This window comes from Anopheles aquasalis, chromosome 2, assembly GCF_943734665.1.
Source record: "Anopheles aquasalis chromosome 2, idAnoAquaMG_Q_19, whole genome shotgun sequence".
Lineage (NCBI taxonomy): Eukaryota > Metazoa > Arthropoda > Insecta > Diptera > Culicidae > Anopheles > Anopheles aquasalis.
Genome location: NC_064877.1, coordinates 57,413,147 through 57,431,876, shown reverse-complemented (window position 1 = coordinate 57,431,876; position 18,730 = coordinate 57,413,147). Strand labels below are relative to the sequence as shown.

Here is an 18,730-nt window from a genome sequence, read left to right as displayed (position 1 = left end):
GAAGAATATTTGGTATTGTTTTGAGCAACATTCATTGAAAAATTAATCCATGCCATCAAATTTAGGCAGTCGTGTCTTCGAAAAGATACTTTTTCTGGTGACCATCGTAGCTGCGTGACGGGTCATCAGAAAAATACAAATCGATATTCGTTAGAAAGATTATAAGTTTATCTAGGTAGCTTCAGCGTGCTTTTTGTTGATATTCCAATTTTTCGATTTTTGGCACAGTTTTGAAGTTGAAAAAGTGATGCTTTTTGCGATTCTGCCAAAAAACGAGCTTCACAGAATTGTTTTAAAAAAAGTATAAACAATTTAAATGATCTCTCGACAGGGTTGCCTGGCAAAAAGTGTGCAGATTATGTGTTAAAAATTTCAAAACGATCGACCCAGTAGTTTTTACAGTACGATGGGCACCGACTTTGAAAACGTTGGTGTAGGGAAACGCTCTTCAAAGTAGCGAGCTGCATGGAGCCTTGTATGAAACGCGGATTTTCAAAAACCTGTAACTTTGTCAGTTTTTCTTCGATTGATCCAAAACATTTACACAATACTCTTGAAAGGATCAGCTTTCAGGGAAAAATGTTAAAAACATGTGTCACAAATAAAAATTAAATACCGAAGCCCCCCCTTAAATTTAGTCTGTTTTCAACCCGAATTATCTTAAGCTTTCTCCTTAAATGAAGAGTAATGAAACGAAATGCGAAACCTTGACTAAACTTGATGAAACAATTTAATAGTTATTGCTTCAAACTGTACCGAATTTTCAAATTTTCTTTTTGAAATAGATCTCTCGAGCAGATTCGAGGGAAAAATTGAGGTGTCGGCTCTGAGCTCTAACTCCGTTGGCCATCAGCCGCTGCCGACCGCCAACCTTCGACAACAACTTCCTTCGTAGGAAAGGGATCTCCCATCCTAGACGCATATGATAACGATACCGTTCGCGGAGCGACACCAATACCACCACCATCGACCTGACGGCGACACATACACTGACACCGTTCCTAGTGCAGATCCTAGTGGCATGCCCCAACTCGCCACCTTCCGAGGATATCAGGATCCAACAAACTCCCCCAATTACACCCACACTCACTCTCTCTCTCTCTCTCTTTCTCACTCACACATCGCTACAAACAGACTGTCGAACAGCAGAGAGTAACAGAGGAGAGCCACTCTGAGAGCGCGAGATCGCCTGCTTGGTTTCGGCTTTACGATCCGCCGTGGTAGCCGCAAGGACGAAAAAGGACTTTACCGAGAGGGCGCGGTGGTGGATGCCGGAGACCGGAGCTACCCTTCGGTCGGTGGCCCGTGAGTCCGTGCTCAGTCAATCAGTTTTTCCACCGGGCTCGTGACTGGAGGATGGTCCGCAACTCCCGGGCGTTCCACGGTCTCCACGCGCACCAAGTACATCACGTCGCGCCCACCCGAAAACCAACCAAACCACCCCACTCCGTGCTCCTGGTGCTCCGTTTTCTGGATTTCCGGTTCGCGGTTCTTCGTCTATTCTATCTATCGGTAGGCTGTGACTGGGGTAACCAACAAGTATCCCTCGAGGTTGACTAGTGAAGTGAAATCAGTGATCCGCGAATGTCCTGGTTAGCAGTAAAGAACACCGGAGTGATAACGCATCTCCACTCTTCTCTTTCTCTCCCTTTCCATTCCCTTCTTCGTTCTCGTTTGGTCTCCAACAATATTCTGTTTGGTTCCGTTGCGTGACTCCGAGTTCGTGGCTAGGCCGCGTATAGTCACGATAAATCAATTCTTTTTTGCCTTCTCTGTTAATTAACTTAAAAGTTTTCCTTTCTTGCTGTTGTTGCCTGCAGATTCTCGCTCTCACTCTCTCTCTCTCTCTCTCTCTCTATTTAGCTCTCTCTCGCTAGCTCTCTCTCTATCTAGTCGGCTTCACGGCACTCCTAAAACTAGTCTATAGACTGATAAGAGCCCCCGCCACGATTCCGGTCCGGTGGTGTCGTTCGTCTTGTCGGATGTCCTGTCGCAGGACTGACGCGAACGCGAGCGTCTGTGTGTTGCGAAAGTGTGCGAAACAGCACACATACAGCACAGTGGACGCTCGGTGTGTATGTGTGTTGGTTGCAGTGCCAATGGGAGTTGAAATGGGGATGACAAGAAGACGACAAACGGAGGAAAATCTTTCAAAAAGCGAAAGAGAGAGACAGGAAGAGAGAGAGAGCAAGCGAGAGAGAGAGAGAGAGTAAATAGAAGAGAGAGACAGGGAGAGATAATGGATTAGATGACAAGAAAAATAGAGCCCAAGGAATACCAAAAAAAAAACAGGAAAGCGAAAAGAAAACAAACCAAAAACCAAGAGAGCTTGATCGCGCGGTCCGCGCATTAACCGATATCCTTCCAATAAACAACTCCTTCAATGACCCCTCCCCTCATTCCTCACCCCGCTTATCAGGCATTTCCGGGAGTGCCCTTGGACGCCACTACCCCCCTTCCAACACATTTCGCTCCCCATCCGCTGGGTCCCACTCAAAGCTATTGGACAATCAATTTTCAGGACGCTAAAACCATCGCAGGGCCGAGAGTGTTGCCCAGCGTGGAGTGTGTTGTTGCGCTCGGTTGGAGTGCTCGGTTCGCTCGGTCCGGCTCGCTGTTCCGGAGCCCTGTCGTCGTCGTCGTCGTTGCTGTTTTTGGAGAGGTCCTGGGGGGTGGACTAACCGAGCCGATGGCGTATACAATGGACCGAGCGTGTGTATCTTTGTGCCTGCTGGTGTTTGTGTGGACGATAGGAAGTGGAAACAATCTATCGTGCCACCTCTATAGGCCACCCGTCGACGACAGGAACGGCTACGGAACTACGTGTTGCAGCTGCTGGTGCGCTGCGTGATAGCGAAATGCCATTATGTCATCCAAATGGTGTGCAACCACCACCACTCGCTCGCAGTGCTATTGGGGCGTTTGAATTGAAAGTTTTCTTGAAAAAAATAAGAAAAACAAAATGAAGCAACCGAAATCGTTACATGACCTTCTCCGGCGCGTCCTGTGAAACGGTGCTGGAGGCGCTGGTGCTCGTGGCGTCCTAGTGTCTTCCGGTGATCCAAGGGTCTCGCACGGATTTGCGTCTAGCGCGAGAGATTCTAAAGGTGTGTCAGCGAGTGGCTGTGTATTTGTGTGTTTTGTGTGCAATCGACCTTGAAATTGGCGAAGGTTTTGCTTCTTAGTTACTTGGAACCGGAAGCTCCTTGTACGCCCAAAGGTTGGTCAAACAGTCGAATCAATAAGTGGTCCATGTCGGTGCAACTGCTTCGTACTATCCACAGATTAGTGACTATGCAGACTGTGAAGAAGCATTAACAACAACGCAACGCAAGAAGATCTTGGGCGACAGCTTGGGATGTACTTGCCCTCCTGCAAGGGGGGGCGAGGAAGCGTCCAAATGGGTCCAGGTGGCTGTCTCGGATGCGGATCTTCTTCGCGCGGATCCTCTCTACGTATCTCACGCTCAGCATCCATAGAAGATTGAGTAGACCGACTGGTGTCTCTAGGTTTAGAGAGCCAAGCTTGATCGTGTTCAAACTGTTAGAGACGTTCGGTTAGAGAATTCGCTCCCATGATGCCCGCTCGGTCGGGGGCCTGAACCAAACAACAACAATAGCAACGGAACGAACGGGTTCCATTAGCCACTTTGCCACTCTCGGTGCGGTGGCCGTTCGGTGACACTCGGCCGTGGCTCCTGGATGGGCGACTTCCAGTTGCCATGGTGATCGCACGCATCGTGCACACTGCGAGCAGACACGAAGCTGATAGTGAGAGAGAGAGAGAGAGAGAGAGAGAGAGAGTGAATGAGTGTGAGCATGCGGTCTCGAAAGGACCAGCGCGAGGCTGAGGACACGCTGTTGATCTGGATATGAAGTTAGTGCAGCAGCCAGCATCCGACTCGTCGTGGTTCGTGTGCCAGACCGCGACGCTGAGACCAGCTGAGGACGCCACGGACACGTACCACTCGATATCACCTGAAAAAGCGGAGCAGAAGTTTCAGATTTCGTTCCGTGGCGTTGCGTATCGCTAGCGTACAGATTAGTAAGAGATTCAGGGGGTGTTCCCGTGTGCCCTCGCGTGTTCGTGTCTTTGTAAGTTTGGGGATAGAGAAAGTTATCGTGAGATGCTTCTTCATTACTGTTGGGTGTTTACAGTTCGTATTCGTTCAGGTTACTAGTTCTAGTGTGCTAGTGAGGTTTCCAGCCATTTTGTGATGCCAGTCGACGAAGAGCTTCTCACTACACACAGCAGAAACCAAACAGGAATGAAAGGAATATAAAAAGGAGGATTAAATCTTGCCAATTCCCGTGTGCGTGCGTATGTGTTTGCACGGGGGGAGTGGCTTGATGCTTTTACGTGAGCAGCATCGTTCCCGGAGTCATCGAGCACTCCGAGGAAGTATGTCGCACAAAAAGGTGAACGGAAGGAATCTGAGATGCAAATAGTAGGTTTCGAATCTACAGTGGAGCTCTCCTCAGTCCAACGAAACGCGAGAGAATGAAAGAACTACGAATCATGTCAAGAAGCCCAATGGGGCCGCGGTGTTTCCGGAAGAACCGAACGAACCAAAAGACAAAGGGCTACCGTCGTTTGTATTCCGGAAGTGATAAGAAACAATAGCGAACCACTTTCGTCGGTTTCGGTGCCGCCAAGCCGTTTGTACCGGAAAGACTTTTTCTGTGTGCTTTTTTTCCTTCTGTGCTCGCGCGTCTTGTGTCTTACCTTTTGTTTGTGTTCTGCCAGCTGGTGCCGATGCTACTGTTGTTGTTGTGCTATAGGGCGTAGTGCACGAACGAAGGAACGATTGAAGGAATCCTGACGTGATCCCGGGAGACCCCGGTGTCCGGAAGGATTGCTTCGAGTTAAGATACAGACAGATAGGCACGATGCCGACTTATGCATTGTGTGATGCCTCAATGGCTCAATGGTGGCATCACAGAAATAGTTGTCGTTTGTGAAGACAATGGCAACACGATACTATGAAGGTGTGTCTGTCCTTCGTGTGTGCTCATCCACAAACGATTAGTGATCCTTAGTGATGTTGTGATGGTGGGCTTCGCGGTTCTATTCATCTGCCCAGCAGCATTTCTTCACCGTCAGTTCTTCTAGGCTAATTGTTGTTGTGGAGACGAGATCCTGGTTGAATAGAGAGCTCACAATGTAGTACCAGTTCCACTCCGTTTCGTTTGCTTTCAGGCCGTGGCATCTCTCGCATCGGTGCCCTCAATACGAAACAGAAGCCCTTCATCAACACAGTGGATTACAGTGCCAGTGGCGTAGTGCGTTAGTGTGTATCAGTGTATCTGCTTCCTTCTAGTAGCTCAGTGCCAGTTGTGTCGCGTTTCGTCTTTTCTACCAGAGGAGCAGCTCCTCCGTAGGATAATTGTGGTCCGTGGCGCTAGGTGTGCCCCCTAGTTGGTGTGCTTCTGTGTGGCTACGCTTGAGGCAAGCCGCGTCATCATGGCAGCGCAAACCATCCAATGAAAACCACGGCGTAAATAAGTGTAACTCGTCTACTTATCTGCTCCTCTACGGTTGCCCATTAGTGTTGCAGTGTTTGCGTCTGTATGTGTGTGACCGTGCTAGTGTAACAGTGCTTGTTTGATGTGACGAGACCAGCGGTCCCAGCGTAGTGTAGCGTCGTACCGAATGCGCTGCGCGATGGGGAGAGAAATGTGATTAGAAGTGGCTGGCAAACTACCGTCGAAAGCTTTCGTGGCCATGGATTAACCGAACATCGCTTCACTCTTCTCACCCACCGAGAACCGTTTACTGTAGCAGAAATAGCAGCAGCAGCAGCAGCAGCAGCAGCATAGAAGTGGATAGTGGCCCCACGCATCCACGCACGGTCCAGGTAAGGGAACGATCGCCAGGTGAACAATGATTGTGCCGGAGTGCGCCATTTTTGGGGTGGTTGATGCTCAAGTTTATCGTGCACACACAGCCATTACACAGTAACCGGCACCGGTCGGTAATTTGTATGCTCATGAATATTTATGCTGTCACTCAGAGACCTCCTCCGCACCGCCCCAAAAAGGTAATATCTCTCTTTCACATTCCCCGTGGCATGCTCCCTAGTTCCTCACTTCCTCTCTGGCTGCCTGTCTGGTGTGTCTGATGAGGGGCGTTAATGCGTTTTTGACCATTTCTCTGGCACGGTCTGGATCACGGTCATGGTTCCGTTCACTCGGCTACCACTGGCGATCGTCGCCAGTGGGCCATCAACGAAAAGAAATCCCGCTTTTGTTTGATCTGATTCACTTCACTTCATCCTTCAATTCGATACCGACGAGGAGAGGCCACGTAAAAGCCGTTTGTTTTTCGAGAGGCCTTTCCTGGAGGCACTTTTTGGCCAGGATTTGGCGTGTGTCAGAGGGAACGAATTACCTACCGATAGGCGCCAGTGGCTCTATGGAGAACAATTAAAGGACAATGATTTCCGCGTTTTCATGGTTCGTTCGTTCTCTTACTGCTTTACCGAGGGGGAATCCCGTGCTTTGCTTTATCGATGTAGAAGAGGGCACAATGTTGCAAAGTACACAATTGTGTGGTGCGTATTAAAGGACGCAGAGCGAGAGAGATTTGAGGGCGCAACGTCTGTGTATCGTTTTCGCTGTCATTTACCTTTGTCGATTTGAGATTTCTTTGATGTTTTCGCCTTTGAGATTTCGCCATTTTCGTTCGTTTTCCCGCGAGTAAGCGAGGTAGATAAAGAGAGAGGTTGAGTTTCGAGTAATATCAGTCCGGAACTGGCGTATGCCGCGGTATGCTAATGCCAATCGACGATGCCGTATTGACGTTGGCAGTGGTCTGTGCCCTACAGGCACTCCGAAGACACCGAAGGGACTTCCAGACCAGACCAGCCCACCACCAGATAGTAAGCGATCGGTCCCGTGGCCCCACCGGTAGGCAGCAGGGCCGCCATTTTGTTAGAGAGCCGTAACGAAATGTAAATTTTATTTCCTTCCCATACTTATTATTTTAAACGACCCTCCAGCCGCTGGTGTATCCCTGGCAGGTCTCAACACCCTTGTCTTGTTTTGGGCTGTCGGGGACAGAGGTGTCGGAGGGGAAGGAGGAGAAGGAGGAGGAAGGTTGGTTGTTTTAAAGCCTGTGTAGTGGCTTCTGTAGGATTGCACGTGCTTTGTGCTGAGGGACCGGAAAGACAGAGAGAGAGAAAGAGAGAGAGAGAGAGAGGGAGAGAGAGAGAGAGAGAGAGAGAGGCGTGCGTGTCCTCCTTGGATCCGAAGGCAAGGTGGCTGTTGGGTTGCTTGCCATCATCATGCTTTTTGCTGTTGAAAGCTTTTCATTTCTATCGCGTTCACATCTCCGGACCCCGTCCGCCTGTCCTTCCGTCAGATGGATGGATGGAAAATGTAGCGCCTCGAGCAGAAAAACCATACTCCACGTCCGCGATGATGTCCGCTTTATTTATCGCGCAGCCAACGGCACCCCGGTGGTCCCGGAGGGGTGTTACTTCAAAGGCGGCACGGGATTTGAATATCGGCCGTTGAATGGTTGGTGTGAAATTGGGTGAAAATTATGGGATTCTGGCCCTGACGACGATGGATGGTTTGAAGGGGGGGTCCTTTCCCTTGGAAAAGGGTCTCATCCCGAACAACAATCGAGAGTCTGGTGATCGTCTCGGTGATTACTCCGGAGGGTAGTGTGTGAAACGGATTGTGGTGATCGGCTGTAAAGTAGTCGCACAAAAACTGCAACGTAAAGCCTTAGAACAGGGGACTCAAATTCCCATTCAGTGGGCCACTTGTGGCCCGGCAAATTATATTGTGTGGGCAGTGGCCTCGTTCACGGTGTATAAGTATGTTAAATTTGGTCATTACTACTTTGTTCTAGGTAATTTTATTCTATGCATATGTTGAAATTGAAGATTGACGATGAAGGAACATTTTTTCAGCATTTCAACATTCACGAACTTTTTGTTTTACAAAACCCCTGAAAGAAAGCAATTTTACCGGTTACCTGGCGCCTCCATCATCGGGTTTCGGCAATGGAGCCACATCATTTAGAATTGCTTTTACTTCTCTGACGACCAAACCGAAAACAGACCAATCCAACTGTCACAGTGTTAAGTAAACACTACAATTTGACATGAAAATATTGAATCTTGATCTAGGTGCTGTGAACATACCAAAATCGTCCAAAGTGCTGCACACTTTTTTGTATGAGAATATATTGAACACGGTGTAAACTGCGGTTTGATGGCTAACACTTTCCTCTGCGGCCTGCATGTTAATAGAGTTTGAGACCCCTGCCCCTGTGAAAAACCATTTGCAACATTATGTTGGTGCTGTGCTTCAAACCCATATGAAGATGATGGATATAAATACGGCTCCACCCGTAAGTTATCAATAAAAAAAAGGTGCTGAATATAGGATATTCCAATAGCAGTGAACGTATAGAAATGATATCGTCACGAATCAGATGGTGGAATGATAAAGATGAGACCAACGGCCCTCTAAGTCTTATGTGCATCGTCAAAAGGATCGAGTTGCGTTGCGCCTTCACTGTACTCCACCTGGACATCGAGAGCACAATGTGGAAAATTAACGATTAATCGCAACATAGCATTTCGTGATCACCACAAAGGATGTTCCCGAATACTATTCTAGCTGACCATCGACAGCATACGGACACATTCGCCTCTGGAAATGGAGTTTGAGTCACAATCACGTTACACTTACAACAACTCAGACTGATACTGCAGAATAGTGGATCACAGTAATCGTGTATCGTAGACGTCAATCTATCATCTAGAGCACACCTTTCTGGTCCCAACGGTCGGTTCCTCTTCGAGCGTACGGTTGATAATGACGATCACCAACGTTTCTTCTTGATGGTTTGTACTTCGTTCGCACACCTTCGATCAACTAGTTCGTTTGATTCGAATAAAGCGTCCACGTTCGGGAGTTCCTTCTCACGTATCGTGATCACATCCTCCAAAGGCGAGTTTTTAGCTTCGATGACGATTCGCGCAGCATCCATCCATCCAACAGCCGCTCTCGCGTAAAGCACTCGATGAATTAAATTATGTTTATCCAAATTCGCAACAGTTCCCCCAAACTGCGCAAGGGTGAATGCACTGTGGTGCTTATCATCCATGCAGTGACCTACAGCAAGCGGAAGCTGGCGATACTGGTCGTGCGGAATGCTGTCCCTGAGAACTTCTCTGTTCAGTCACCACGACTGGACAAGCCGATGTCAAAAGGCCGGAGCACGCCAGATATCTTGGCTGGCTAGTATAAGACTTGGTCGAGTTATTTGCGAAGCGAAACCGTGATGCCCATTGCAAAGCATTAGACGAACGATGCTGCATCACTCGCTTATCATCAAAATGCCTTCACCCCAGAAGATATGTTGCAAGAAGTCGCAAACGGCCTTAATAGAAAGGAAGCAACGCATTGCTATTCGCTATCAAACGGACACACCGCAAAACAAAAGAAGCAATCTTGTTTCGCCGATAGCTCGATGGCAGCGGAAACAACATCTGCCTACAAACTTCTTATCGAAATTTTCTCACGCCGTACTGTGTGAAGAAAAGGGCCTTGATTGAATATAAAAGGCCATTTCATAAATCATTGCATCACAGTTTCGATTCGACTTGAACTTGACTCGTGTTGTTAGAGTTAGCATAGAGAGCTTCAGTGAAAATGAGGCTGACCACTGGTTTTCTGTTGGTTTGTGTTACTTGCTACGCCGGGACAACTAGCAAATGCCCTGTAAACACCGACGCCATTCTGGAAACATCGACGGCCAAAGAAGTTTTGGGACAAGTGCTGGAGATGCTGCTGGGCAGATTGGATGACGTGGACCGTAAGTTGTTGGATCTGCAAGTTGAGATGGCTGAGCACCGCGAGGAGGTGGAGCGTAACCGGGCGACCAACGAAATGACATTCGTTGACTTCTTATGGGCTCTCCACCGGCTCGGGGAAGACGTTGGGCGTAACATGAGTGTTCTTCAGGATCGTTCGCTGGTCATCCTTGATCAACAGAAGTCTTGCGCGAACCATGATCGGCTGCGTGAGCGACTGTTCGATCACATCCCGAAGCAGAACCATTCGTCATATAAAACCCTGGAACAGACGTTGCTCTCTTTTAAATCGCGAATTCCGGCTGGTGTCTCCTCGCCAACAACATCAACAACACCTCGGACAACGACTACAACGCAACCAACAGTGACCGAGCCACCAATTTATGCATCGTGCAAGGATGCGCCAGCAAACATTTCGGGAGTGTACCTTATCCGCATAAACAACGATAGTGCGCCGTTTAAAGTCTATTGCGAGATGGAATCGTATGGGGGCGGATGGATTGTAGTGCAACATCGGTTTAACGGCTCGGTTGATTTTTATCGAAACTGGGCCGACTACCGAGACGGCTTTGGTGAGTTGGATAGTGAATTCTGGCTCGGGCTGGAGCACATTCACCAACTGACGACCGCTCGGAGCCATGAGTTGATGGTGGAGGTTAAGGACTTTAATGGTAATTCAGGGAATGCGTACTACAGTTCATTTGAAATAGGCAGTGAGAGTGAGAAATACATCCTCAAACAAGTGGGATCGTATATTGGCACTGCAGGAGACTCGCTGAAAGATCACAAGGGAAAAATGTTCTCGACGAAGGATCAGGATAATGATGAGAGTTCCGTTGAACATTATGCTGTTACTTATGAAGGCCCCTGGTGGCATGTGTATAGCTATTCGAATTTGAACGGACAGTACAACAATACCACCGATACGAAATCAATGTTTTGGTATCATTTGAAAAACGATTGGCGAGGAATGAGCTTCAGCAGGATGATGATTCACGAGTTTTAAAACTCTGATTGTACTAATCGTAGTGAATACTAAACAATCAAACTACGATTGTTATTGAAAAGTATATAAATAAAGAACGATGTCTAAGCTAATTTTCAGAAAAAGCCTTTTTTGGGGAAGGGTGAATTGCTTCCATTGGCAGAAATCCGAAAAACTTCTCAAAGCCACCAGCAAATTCGTAGTTTGGTTCGAGATGGTTTGTTTTGGTTGGATAAGGATTTTTATCTTGCTTTTCGCGTAGTTTGTGGCTCAGTTTACTATTTGACGCAACCGTCCGCGTTATATATTTATTCAAAATTAGAAAGGAGGTACTTGTGAAGCCTGATTTCGATGGAGTAGTTGTTTTGCCGCAATTTGCTTTGATATTACGATCAATCATCAAATCCCGTGCTGATTAACTAGCGCTATGAACTGTTATCTGACTCACTAGAGCACATACAAAACGGGCACTGCACGTGTATAAATATTGATTCAACTTTCGATGATCAACCGTCTGATTCCACCGTGTCTGATTTCGTTGTAACGGAAAATCATTATCGATGCCTTCGCGTCGCGCTCAATCTAGGACTTCATTATCTGTTCTGCTAACCATTTTTCCCTTTGCGAGTTTTGCGGCTTTTAATTGATATCGATTGCATGCCGGTACTGGAGCAAAAAAAAAGATTAAAGCCAGGCCCTGCCTCCATGGTCCAGTGATGTTGGTCTGCCAGTGAGGCATCCCGATGCCATTTTCCTGCGCTGTATGTTTGTGCGATGCCTTAATTGATTTATGTTATGGTCAGGACGTTTATGGGGACATCATTGTATCGATTACATCGTTTAAAATTCCTCTTTGAAAGCCCCAGCAGTAACTGAAGTGTTTCTAAGGCAGCTATGATCTGCGTATTGAAAGCGAGATCCCCATTCATTGATATTCAAAATCCGTTTTTTATCATATTTCACATTGATCAGGGCAGGTCCTTGTCCACCCAACCACTCAGACATTGAGTAATTGTATTTCTTTCACAAAAAGAATTCTCCCCTTGAGCATCGACAGGCCAAGGCAGTGGGGCTCACGTGAAGACTCGTTTCTGAAGAATGAAATGGAAAAAAACCTCCCAAGGAGGATTCAGTACTGTTCAGTTCACGTACCATCTTCATCGAAAGAGGCATCGTTGCTAGCTGTGACCTGTCTGCCGGCCACCCAGCTCGTCACTGATTCATTCTCCGATGGAGCATCTTCATCTCGGTCTGCCCGACGTTATGTCCAGGAGGGTGGAATGATGCTTGAAGCAGCCCGGGTGGCATATGGTGTGCTAAGCGGCTAAACGTACCATGCTAACCATTCGCTCAATAGCAAACAAGTTGCGTCGTCTTCGTCGTCTTCGTCGTCGTCGTCGTCGTCGTCCCGCTGGTGCTGCCTGTCTAAACTCCAATCTGGTAATATCAGTAACACCACCACCATCTTCAGGAGCAGCAGCAGGTGAAATGTAGAATCTTTTATGTTGTGTGTGACGTAAAGGAGGGATGGAGCTGTGTGTGGTGTGCCAAGTGCCAGCCTTCTCTCCTAAGTGTGACCCCAGATTAGCCGGAGCCTCTTGAGGTGTGAGAGCACCTTATGACGATGGTCGCACTGAGGGTGGGTTGGTGGTCGTTGTGAGTGGCGCAGGATTAGTATCATGAAATATCATCTTTTGGAAGTCCATAGAACCTTGCTACAAGTGGGATGGAACGCGTGTATACCAAATAAATACATCAGACCGGCCTGGCACCGGCATCTTTATGCGCTGTGATGCCTACGTGATTGACGGTTAGCAACGCAAAAGGTGCCTCGTGTGTTTGGTTCTCAGATACTGCTACAAAGTACACGATTTTTTTTTCTGTGCATCAAGCCTTTTCTGCCAAAAAAAATAACAAAAATAAAAAACCATTATACACATTTTATTTTACTTGTACGCATCCAACTGTAAACAATTTAATTTGAATCTGAAAGGGTAAAGTTTGTTGAAATCGCTTATTCGCCATTATTAATTCTGTTATTGTTTTTTGTTTCCGATGCGCACAACAATTACGCTTGCGGTGAATTGATGAACTGTTTGACTCGGCGCCCGCGCGAACCTCCTGCAAAGCCCTACTGATAATTGAACGCAAATGAATGTGAAACTACTTAACTAGCGGACGGAGGACGCCCGTTACCACCCGTGTTTCGTATCGAACATTCATTTCCAACTCAATTTTCACCGTCGATGCACATGCACACTGACGGGGCCGTTGCGTTCGCCGATGAAAATCGCATTATCGCAGGGGATGCAGTGTCGCCCCCGCCCCGGGCGCTCTTTCTACTTCCACATCCCCTTCTGCGGACACGATCGGCCAAAAGGCCACAACGGGAGATGAGTGGAGAAGCCATTGTGCCACGATTTATCTACCAGTGAACCATCATTTTCGCAGTGCTTTGTGAGGATTACAAGGACGGTGCGCGTGGCCCGCCTGGCTGGTACAACGAACACGGACATCGAGGTCCGTCGATGGTCCTGGGGCAATCCGATTTACATTGTATCTCTCGCGCGCTCTCATGCGCTTGCTGGTGGCATGAGGATGGCCTAGGGAGGAGTACAAAAAGAAGGGAAGAGTTCCGTCCTATCGGCTGTAATCGGTTCGGACGAGGAAAACTTCGATTTTCACTCAACCGGAGTCTCGTCGCGGTTCGGTCCGACCGAAGCGGATCGAAGTTTCCGTTGCCGGTTGCTGGCCGGATTTAATTAATTTATTTGCATTTCAGGCCGAACTGGTTGGGCTGGTGGCACAGGACCGAACCGAACGGCATTGGTGAATGGGCATTATGTTGAGCGAACCTTTTTTCCTCGGTTTTACTCTGGGTCGCTCAAAAAGAAAAGAAGAAAACCCCCGATGCGGCCGACGGTGAGAAACGGTCAGGAGGGGGGGCCCGGGAGGGACGAAGATTATTTTTCATCAATTTTAATTAAAATAGGATCCAGCTGTCGATTGGTGCGTGTGGCGATGGTGATGGCGATGGGCTGGGCAAGGGGACAGGAAATATGCTTTTTCCTTGGACCCAAAGTGTTTGCGTGTCTTGGAAGGCGCGCGCTTTCGGCCGCTTTCAGCCAAGTCATGATTCGATGGTTTTTCCCGGAGTTTCAAGTGTTCCACCAAGCGACGACGCTCTGATCGCTTCTTTTGCGGGGTTTGGATTGAGTAGAAAATGATGTCGATAGTGAAGGGTGTCTGGGTGAGGAGTGAAAACGGTACGCGGGGAAACAGACTAATAGCCCCACGTCCTGGTCGTTATTGACTGCAGTAAGGGAGCGTTTGAATCGCTGTTGTTTGATTGTGTCTTGCTTAAGCAACTTCTAATCATTCGAATTCGTAAAATCAACATTCGCATTGAAGCGGCAATTGGCAACATTTGTAATGGGAAGTAGAAAGCATTCCATTTATTTGATTTAGGAAGAGACAAAATCCGAAAAATAGTCATGTAGGATTCGGGATTCAATTAATCAGAAGAAAGTTTTACGATGACTTTCAACAATAAAACGTATAGGAAAATAAAAGTCCAATTTACCTTAAGTTATGTCCCTTTAAACACTATTCATCTCATATGTAAAAGAGATATTTGTTGTTGGTTGAGGAAAATAGACATTTTAACAGCCATTAACTTTAAAGACATAAAAATCATACAAGTTCTATGTTACCATGTACCATTTCAACGATCAATAAGAGCTCAAAAAATACTTAGTGCGTTTCTTCCAACAGCTAGCAAATAATCTCCGAGCTGTTTTGATATGGTGATACTGTAACGGCCAACGCTTGCTTTCCTCGTCCCATGAAGCCAACATTAAGTTCAAAGTTCAGAAGGCAGTTCGGAGAACAACATTCACTTCTTTCCGCTGCCACCTAATTCCGTGGAACTGCTTTAATCTGATGTTTGAACTGGTGGAGCTTATATTCAGCCTTTCAAATAAACATGAAGCAGCACGGTAAATGCCTCGAAGGGACAACCGAAGTGTGTCGTTTTGAAACACATTTTCTAAACGCAATATTTGTGTCTTGTAATGCGATGTTTACCGTGGGTGTATGAATGAAATGTAAATTCCTTCGTAGAAACGTAGCAAACATGCGATGTATCTATTGATGTTTAAAGATTTTATTTCATGTTTGTAGGTGAAATCTACATTTTTGAATGCATATTAATAAAATTTTAAAACAAATACATCAAATTGAGCTATGAGGAAACGTTTTCTGTATGTTCATAAGATAACATTTCTCAAAACTTATGGATTACTTTTAATAAAAAGGTCTATAATGGATTATAGGAAGCAATTGTGAAATAATGATCAGCAATAAGACTTCTTAAGTGTTCGCTAAAGTTGCTAATTAGTTAAAAACATAGATTTCGCCTTTGTGGAAAGTAATTTTCCGGTTAAAATAGAATTCTCGTTAGAAGTACAACAAATTTTGATGATTTAGGAATTCGTTACTGAACACCCATTTGAAGTTGGCGAAAAAGAACAACCTCACTAAACCATTCCGTTGTAGGTCACATCGATCGATCGCTCATAGATACTGTCCTGATTGACCAATAACTTCTTTGAGGCAGCTCTATGCCATTGTTTGAAAAATTCAGAAAAAAGAAGCCATTTTACGCTGACGCTGAGACACATTCCGCAGCGTCCATCCAGCGCACAGAGTAGCTCAAGACGATGGCTCTCTTCCAATGCCATCCCGTGGCCGTCGCGTCCAATCGGTGGCACAGTCAGGGACGTTCCAGGCGCATACATCATGAGAGGGGGGGGGGGGGGGGATATTAAAAATATGAAAAATTGAAGCCCATAAAAATTGGAATATTTCACTGGAGACGACTTTCGTAAGCTTTTCCGATATCATTTTCAACCGTCACGATGCTGTCGTCGTCGTCAGCGTCTCGAAAGTGTCCTCGAATGTGGGGACGCCAACGCCATTCTCATCCTTCAATGAGCGACGGGCCATCCGACGGGCAGAATGTAATAAAACCCTCCAACGTTCCATATTTATGTCAAAATGTGACTCCTTCCTGCACGGTCGTCCATCCGTGTTCGTGCGTTGAATACTGACGGCTGCCAAGGCAGTCCCTTTTGATCTTCCCCGTTTTTTTTCCGGAAGGCATCGAGGAGTACACAAAGGATTATGTTTGTACATGCTAGCATGAGTTGGCAAACCAACGCAACGTACCCTGCTACCCGGACCTAAACCAGACATTGACGCTGTCGTTGCACGGTTTGGCCTAGAAAGGCGGAGTTGCGACGTCCTTGCTCAATGCGGAATCCGAATCCGTTTCACCTGATCCCGTCCTCCTCCGGCACGCAATGAATTTTTAATGCAAGTTTTTGCCAATAAAAGAATGAAATCGTCTTGCAGCGCACGCCGTAAAGATTGCGAAGCATAAATCTGGTTCGTCAAGACTGAACTGATTCCAGGGCGGAGTTTACCTCGTCCTCGGGGCCATAACTTTGTGACACTTTGTGCAGTCATTGCGTTGTCGGCTACAGGTTGGCGATAATCTAACTTTTATTTTAATGGTCTACTTTGCTTGGTGGTCACAGATCCCTTTCCATCCCCACGGGAGAGTCTCCTTTCCCTCCATGCCATGGCCAGTGGTGAATTTAATCGGTCGTAGAACAATAGCGTCTGGCAATGTTTCGTGCAACACTCTGCGTCATGTCGTGCCATGCCGTGCCACCCATTGTGGGATGGTTTTTCGTGTTTTGGTTCCAGATTTTTGTGTTTTTCCTTTTTGTCCTCTTTTAATGATTTTATTTCTCTCTTGCTGGCAACAAGCCTCCAGCAATCCAACAAGTAGCCATTCAAGGGCGGGTCATCAACATTTCAAACAATGTGTTCCTGTCCAGGGTGAACTCGGCTTGTCAAGCGGACCCGTGAGGATTTGCTTGAGTTGTTGGTTTCGGCACAGTTCACGGAGCAACATGCGAGGTGAATATGGTGAGCAGTTTATTTGTTCGATGGCATCATCTAGCTGACCTCCGATCAATCTTTGGTGGCGCGGTATCGTCGGGGATGTATCTTGACTTTTTCGAATAATGGAATGGCATCACTAGAGGGAAGACTGGTGTGATGGTTCTTCCCCTGACAATTAGCACGAAATAATGGGAGACGCAATCATTATGAAAAGCACTCAATTTCACTCAATAGACTTAAATAATTAATAATAAATTCGATAAATAATGCATACATTTCTGAAACACAATCAGAATAATAAACGTTAAATTACTATATTTATCATAGTAATGCATGTAAATATAGGCAAGAAGTTAAATTTAATTGAACAGTATACCATCGACGATACGGCACATGCATGTTTGATTTTCAAATGAAAAGATGTTATAAAAAATGAAGCTAAAGTTGGTTATAAATGAAGATAAATTTCCAATCCGCACAGTAAAGGTACAGAAATGGTCCGCACTCTGTAAACGTAGTGCAGCGATGGTACAGCATCCCAAACTCTAAGGGAAATGCGAAAGAAAAAACATAAATAATCCAAAATCTATTGGCCTAGCGGAGGTAGAGAGGAGCCCACGGACAGCAATAAGAACGCAAAGAAGGAAAACCCTTTTCCTCTCCACCAAACGGCACCTCGCATCTGATAAACCCAAGTGGCGCCAGGATAGTTCAATATTGAGTTAAGATTTGCAGCAAAACGGGATGGAGGCGGATGAGCAGAGCTACGGAAGGAGGCGTCCGTTGGCTTGTTATACGCAAAACTTGGTCTTCTGTAATGCGCACACGCCTAGATCGTCATCGTCGTCGTCGTCCTGCAGCCGATCGCCCTTTCTTATCGGTGTGGCTATCGTCTCCACAGCGGTCACTCAAGCTCAAGCTCAAGATTCATCCGGAGCGCCGGTGGTGGCATAGCTTGCTTGGCCGCATTCCATTTTGGACAAAGTTGCTAGCAGCAGCAAATGCAGCAATTTGGTGCTGCTTCGAGTCAGCTGAGCAGTACACCCACCCCGGGCCACTGGCTCATTAGTCGCTCGTCATTTGTTTTATTTTATGCGCAGATGAGCCAGTAGCAGGAGATGCTGGTGGTCGCTAGTGGTGTATGTCGAGACACTTGAAGTAATCGGCAGTATTTTTTCGTTCTTGCTGCCAGTTGCACTCGAGCACTTGAGTCTGGATGACCTTTTTTTTGTGGGGGAGTTTTCAAGACGTAATTAGGCTACCCGCGGGGCAACCGAATGTCAGCTAGTGTTTGGGGGATTCGTAAATAAGATTACGTAATCGCGATTCTCAAGGATTCCCTCTGCTATCGTTGGACAGCTACAAATCCTGCCTGCCATCGTGCAATCCTCGTTGCAAACGGAGTGCCTCCACGATCCAGATAAAGATGCATTTTGGGGGAGATAAATTGTGGTGATAGTCGCATCTACGGAGGAAAGTTTGTGGAGCGTTATCCTGGTGGCAGCATCCGTTTGACAAATCGTTGTACGATCGATCCATTCTCCGATTCCAATCCACAAGGTATGGCTCAAGGTCCCAACTGGAAGGAGATGCGAAAGTTGGGCAGCATCCTAACTAAGCCAAGACAGAACGGCAGAAAATGGTTTGCATTTACTCTCTCCTCGATTCCCATCATCTCGTCCAATGCAAATGCAAGGTCCCATTTCTCTCTCTCTCTCTTTGGAGGCAAAATACGACCCCAGAATGCGGTCGGTGGGTTCCGAAGTAATTTATTCGTTTCTCATTTCCGCCCTCAATCGGAACGATCCGATTCGGAAGCCGAAAGCTTCCCCGAAAGCAGTAAAGTTCGCACTCTTCTTGCAAACGCGGACATTTGGAACATTTCTGATGCGGTTTCCCTGGGGGGGGGGAGGCGCTTTACGTCGTACCCCCGCTCC

At 46.9% G+C, this 18,730-nt stretch overlaps 1 protein-coding gene across 1 annotated transcript; it reads left to right on the top strand.

Annotated features, from left to right (window-relative positions):
- The first annotated feature begins 9,649 nt into the window (after window positions 1-9,649).
- LOC126575898 (tenascin-R-like) lies at window positions 9,650-10,841 on the top strand. The gene has a single exon (XM_050236921.1). The coding sequence runs from the start codon at window positions 9,675-9,677 to the stop codon at window positions 10,839-10,841; it is 1,167 nt and encodes a 388-aa protein (XP_050092878.1). The 5' UTR covers window positions 9,650-9,674.
- Window positions 10,842-18,730: the final 7,889 nt, after the last annotated feature.

Excerpts from the sequence above, each read along its gene's own strand:
- LOC126575898 (XM_050236921.1), top strand. The coding sequence starts at position 9,675 with ATGAGGCTGACCACTGGTTTTCTGTTGGTTTGTGTTACTTGCTACGCC.